The sequence below is a fragment of the Nestor notabilis genome, unplaced genomic scaffold, assembly GCF_000696875.1.
Source record: "Nestor notabilis isolate BGI_N333 unplaced genomic scaffold, ASM69687v1 scaffold15318, whole genome shotgun sequence".
In the NCBI taxonomy this organism is placed as follows: domain Eukaryota; kingdom Metazoa; phylum Chordata; class Aves; order Psittaciformes; family Psittacidae; genus Nestor; species Nestor notabilis.
In genome coordinates, this window is record NW_009938839.1 from 21,612 (window position 1) to 27,736 (window position 6,125).

At 49.2% G+C, this 6,125-nt stretch overlaps 1 protein-coding gene across 1 annotated transcript in view; it reads left to right on the top strand.

Moving 5' to 3' along the window:
* IFT122 (intraflagellar transport 122) overlaps positions 1-1,964 on the top strand; it is a gene marked incomplete at its 5' end in the record, with an annotated part of 23,308 nt that extends 21,344 nt beyond the window's left edge. Inside the window, 3 exons of the mRNA XM_010019554.1 lie at positions 425-501; positions 1,066-1,230; positions 1,875-1,964. Coding sequence (XP_010017856.1) covers positions 425-501; positions 1,066-1,230; positions 1,875-1,964 — 332 coding nt within the window. The remainder of the gene's footprint in view (positions 1-424; positions 502-1,065; positions 1,231-1,874) is intronic.
* Between the last annotated feature and the right edge of the window lie 4,161 nt (positions 1,965-6,125).

Below are 6,125 nucleotides of genomic sequence, written 5' to 3' on the forward strand. Positions count from 1 at the left end.
TGTAACGCTTTGGCATCCAGACCTACCAGTTGCTGTGGGGGCCATGTAATATTATGTGCAGAGTAATGTCCAAAAAACCACAATCTCTGACTCAAGCTGCTCAAAATGTAGTTTAAATAGGCCACTTCGTGTTCAGGAGAGGGCAGAGAGGGAAGAAGGCAGAGCTGGCGTCAGGCTTGGTTGTGGTCAGTTCTGCTGTTCTGCAGCAGCTGCAATGATCAGTTTTCCCAGTCACTGTGAATCACATCCAGCCCTTCTCCAGTGCTTTCTGTAATACTCTAGGCCCTGTAGCAGTTTGAGAATACTCTGGAACAAGGAGGATACCAGTCCTGCTGGTTTGCTCATATTTCTTCTGTGGGTGCTGGTTACTGTGAAGACAGCTGATTTTAATAGGAACTCTTTCTTCCTTAAGAAATGCATCTAGATGCAGAGAGTTTGAGGCTTGATGACAGTACAGATACTATTGAAGATGACCCCTTTACAGCAAAACTGAGCTTTGAGGTAAGAGCTTTACCTGTGTCTTACAGCTGGTTGTTTCCTGCTACTAACAGAAATGAATAAAAAAATTTAGCGTATAGTCCCTGCCATTCTTCTGGTGTGAATGTGCTAGAGAGAGACACAAAGCAGGGATGGGAAGAGAGGGAAAGGGGTTTACCAATTAACTGCTCTCATAAGTAAACAAAACCAACAAAGATATTAAAGTAAACATTCTTGGAACTTGGTTTTATCACCATACAGTGATACAGTGGGGCTGTCCCCAGGGTATTCCGTGTCTCTGCAGTGTACCTGTAAATCAGTCCTTGCTGTGAGGTTTTAATAAAGGCTGTGGGCATGGGTGTTATTTACAAGGAGTTGTGTTAAAATGAACCATGGGAGCTCACTGTGGGTGGATGCTGCTGTCGCTGAAGGTATTGATAACGCAGTGAGTCTGGTGGGACTAGACCCAGGCCAATTCTATATTACCTTTTTCTACTGAATTTTACTTTGCTGCTTGCAGCAGCTTATTAATCCTCAAAGGGCTTTGCAGTTGGTAACAGTAATTCTTCTGAACCTGCTTTCCTGCAGCAAGGCAGCTCGGAATTCGTTCCCGTGGTGGTGAATCGTGCTGTTCTCCAGTCCATGAGCCGCAGGGACGTTCTCATTAAACGCTGGCCAAAGCCACTGCAGTGGCAGTACTACCGCTCCCTGCTGCCAGATGCCTCCATCACCATGTGTCCATCGTGCTTTCAGGTACAGTTTCATGGAAAGGTTTAAAAAAAACCCCAAACCCTATGGCTGAAACAGTTCTAACCATTGAAACCTCATGCTTTAAAATGTATTCAACAAGTTCCTGAATGATGTAGACAAAGAAGGCAATGAAAACCAAAAGTCAAGCTGTGTGATGCACAGAGGAGCAGCTGAAAACTTTGAGGTAGCTGAATTTGAGAAGTTGCACTGACAGCAAGTCAGAGCCTCTCGAGCAAACCTTGGCTGAACAACAAACGCTGATTTGTAGTTCTTTCTTTGCTCTGTCTGTCTGACTTTAAGCCTGCTTTAGCAAGGAAAATCAGTCAGTAACTAAGTTAGCTTGTGGTTTAATCCCTCTCCTTGCCCTCTCAGGAATGGCTTTTTGCAACACTGGAATTCAGTCACGTTTGCTGACTAGAAACTGTCTAATTGGTTTGTGCTCTTGAGCAACACTGGCAGTGCCCTGTGAAGTGCCTGCTGCTCTGTTCCAGTCACAGCACACTCAAGCAGTTGGAAGCAAGAGGACCAATTCTCTTGTAGGGTAGCTTCAGAATGTTGGTGCCATAAAGAAGCCACTGAACTTGGTTTGAATTTTCTTTGAGCAAGTCCCAGGCTAACTTGTCCCTAAATCTGCTCCTCGTTAACAGATGTTTCACACAGAAGACTATGAGCTTCTTGTACTCCAGCATAATGGTTGTCCTTTCTGTCGACGGAGAATAGATGAGTCAAACCAATGAAGAAAACCAATCTCATACCTCAACTGACAGACTCCCCTCTTGGTTTAGCAAAACACTTCTTAGACTCACAGAGTTTTCCTAACAACTTAGCTAAGTCATGTTGTTCCATTTTGTACATGAGAGTGGAACTGAGTTGAAGAAATGTTACTATTTGTTTAAATGAAGATGTCTGTTGTTTGTGAACGTCCTCTCCCTTTCCCAGGCAAGCAGCTGAAGCGCCACACAATTTTACCAGAATGTTTCTAGGGTCAGTCTTGAAGTAACTGTTATTTTTATTCCAACTTGTGTTAGGACTTGATTCGCTCCTTACTCCGTACCTGTTACTGACAGATCTCTGAATAAATAGGACTCTTTTTCACTACTCTTGGTCTGGGAATGTGCTGTAACACTGTGGCTTCTCAGTGTGAATAGGGTTTTTAATTTCTATTCTGTTTAGGCAAGGACAGTCATAGAGCTTAGAGCTCTTAAACCATGATCTTAAGAGCTACACTGACTTGGCACTGAGAACCCTCTTGCAGCCCCACTGAGGATTTAATGCTGCAGCCGCTTGACCAAGTGTGGTGGGTTGGTCCTGGGCAGCAGCTCAGCCTCATGCAGCAGTTTGCTCGGTCCTCCCCCACCTTCCTTCAGGACTAGGGGGAAAATCACAACAGCAAAAGCAAAGAAACTCATGGATTGAGATAAAGACAGTTTAGGTGAAGCAAAGCTGTTGCATGCAAGCAAAGCAGTAAGGAATTTATTGACTCCTTCCCCGTGGCAGGCAGATCTCCAGCCTCCTTCCTGGAGAGCAGGGCCTCAGTGTGAGTAAGAGTTACTTGGGAAGGCAAACACCACAAACACAACATCCTCCTTCCTCCTCCTTTCCCTGAACTTTTATTTATGAGCACATCATCATCTGGTGTGGAATGCCCCTTGCCCAGCTGTCCCAGCTCTATCCCCTTCCCACTTCTTGCCCATCTCTGCCCTGTTGCTGGGGGCGCAGAGTGGGGAAGAAGACAAGCTCTGGGCTCAGCTGTAGGTACAGCACTGGTGTATGTCAGCACTGGCTCAGACACAAACCGGAGGGGTCGAGGCTCCCTGGGATGGTCACTGAGCAGTTCTGCAGCAGGAACTGCCTGGGCCGGATGGGAACAGGGGAGTGACAGGTCTCTTGACTTTAATCCAGTATATATTGTGCCCACGTCACCAAGACTTGTGGTGTTGTTACAAGATCCTGTCTGTTGCAGCTTCCCTTTGTCTGGAGTGGGAACTGATCCTGCCTCGCTGTTTGGAGCTGCTGGGGTGCTGGTGAAGCAGCTATGCAGAGACAGCACTCTGCATGTAAGACTAGTGGTGTTGTCTGTGGCTGCTTGCGTTCCTCCTGAATGTGCCACCCTGCCATGGCACTGCAGGACTCCCAGTCCCGTAGGGGTTCCTGACCAAGTTTGCTTAATTTACCACTTCAAAACCACTGTGTTCTAATTGGGGCTCACCTGCTTTTTGACTCATCTGTCACTGTTTGCAGTGAAGACTTTGCTATTGCCATAGATAAACAATGCTGTTGGAAACAGGAGCCGGAGTGGAATTTGCTCATTCCCCAGCACTGAGCAGGCTTTGCCCCGTAGTGGGAAGGAAGAATTATACAAATAAATAGAGAGATTTTGTTGTGACACCGAGACAAAGTAGATGGAGCGAGGAAGCTTCTTTCTGTTCTTTAAACAACTCTGTGAGTATGGTCCAGGTCTGAAAAGTGTATTGGGCTTTTCCACACAAAGCCACACTTGATACTCTCATGTTGTAAAGCCTGTATCTCCAGGCTGCCCTGGGGCCACTCAGACTCTCAGATGCCCTATGATAAGGACTCCCTGGATGTACAAGAAGTCCCACCAGGACCATTGCTCTTCACTGTCCCTCTGCTCCGGCAGTGACGCATGGCACTAAGCACCCAGCAGCAGCTGCTGACCTCAGCAGTGGCTTATTGCATCAGAGCTTAAGGTGGCACATTTGTGCACTGGGAAGATAAATCTTTAATCCTTCTTGTACGCCCAGGTAGGGTGCAGACAGCTGCACTTGCAGTTCCATGGTGGCACTCTCTGGCCTTGGCAGCAAGTGTGAACAGTTAACTGAGAGGGACTTAGGATGAGCAGGGGGTGCTTTCATGTAATGTGAAGGAAGACCTTTGGGACTACCCAGAGTGATCGTGGCCTGCCTTGGCTGTAGCCAGCCAGGTCTTCTTTTGTCCATGGGGCCAGCACTTCAGCTCCTTCAGACCTTCCCCAGTTGGAGTGAAGGTTTCCAGCTTGGTTTCTTCCTTAAAGAGAGCACAGTGCTTTGTGCTTTGTTCCTTTAAACCTTCTGCATGTGCAAACCTAACCCACAGGGAACGTGGTAAAACTAGGCCAGGACTGAAGGAAATCTGTTTAGGCCAAGAGGGCACAAGCTTCTGCCCATCTTATGCCCCTGAGCTCCAGCAGCTCTGGCACATCCTCCCATGCATGGATGCAGCACTCGCTTGCTAATGCCTCTGCCCAGCCATAGCTGCAGCCAAAACAGCCAGAGGAGGTGGGGACCTGGGACCCCCGGTCCTTGCCCAGACACCACTGGGCACTGGCTGGTGCGTGCCCACCAGCTGGAATGGCATTGACTGCCAACGAGAAAGGTGGGGAAAAAGAGAAGAGATGGGGAAAATGGCTTTGGAGCTTAAAAGATTAATTGTGATGGTGTGAACCATAAGGAACCACCTTCTCCAGAAAAGACAGCCTCTGGTCAGCTTTGTTGTGTTCCCTGCTGTACGTGTCCCACTGCCTCTGAAAAACAAAGAGAAGATAATGTCTGACTCAGTTGCTGGTTGGCACAAAGAACATGTCAAGCACAATCGAGTGCATTGAGTTGGGGAGGCAGAGACATGGAGGACAGGGGATGCTCCCATGATGCCTTCCCCTGTGGAATTTGGTGATCCTCCAAGGTTCTGGAGAGACCGAAGGTGTTTGTTAACCAGCGAATGAAGTTGAGTGTGGCTTAAGCTCAGAACCTCCCTTCAGTGCCCTTGTCCAGCAGCTGCCTCAGCACCAGTGCAGAATGATGCCTGTCCAGGACAGATGGGCTAGGTTACATATTAGTTGTTACCAATGTAAGTGGCATTACCCAAACCACATACAAAGCCAGGCTCAGAGGGTTGGTACCACTGGAAACCTGCCAGCGTGGTCATTGCTTCACTCTGGTGTTCCAACCTCCCTAGCCAAACCCTGTAGCAGAAAAAGGTGGCTGCAAGCACATGGAAGAGGGGTTGGTGATGCTTGTGCTGCCTGAGAGCTGCCTTCTGCAACCTCCTGCAGGGAATGGCAGTTCTGGTGGGGATGGTTTCCTGTGGGGACTCTGGAGAGTCACTGACCCACTTTCCCCTTTTAAGAAGGGGCCTGGGGCACCCCTCTATCACTGATGGAGCCCACCACACCAACCTGCCCTGCCCAGCCACCATCTGCAACCCCCAAACCCACAGTTACGGAGTTTTGAACCTCAAACTTCCCTCCTGTTAGTGGGAGATGGAAAGGAGCTTCTGCTTGTTGGAGAGATATGAAAGTTCAGCCCAGGAGCCAAGAAAAGGATCCTCATGTGCCAGGGGTTGTCATCCCCTTGCAACCTGATGGTGATGCATCCCATTCCCAGCACCTGTGGGGAAACTGAGGCATTTCATATGGATGGGCAGTGCACATGAGTGCTGACGGAGGGTGGGCTGAAGGCCCTGGGGGTAAGGGTGGCAAGTGCCCCCCCAGGCAATGACAGCATGAGCTGTGGATGTCCAGCTCTGGATCATGGGGTGCAAGGACTCCCATGGGTGCTGAGCCCACCCCAAACCCTTGCTGCCGGGGGAGCACAGCCATGCTGAGGAGCGAGGCTTTGTGAGTGGAGCTGCTGCCCGGTTTGGGGCCCCCCCAAATGAAAGCTGTGGTGCAGAGCTACCTCTGTACATGACTATGAACCATGGTCCCCAGCAATGACAGCACAGGCCAGAGACAGGTGTCACCTTAATACCCTCCCAGAAAAGCCAATTACCCCGGATGATTATGATTAATAATTCTTAAGCCCTAATCGCGCTGACTCTGGCGCCCAGAGCTTACCCCGGGGGGCACTTTATAAGAGGTGCCACAGGAGTGAGCGCCGCCGCTTCTCCCTGGGGTGACG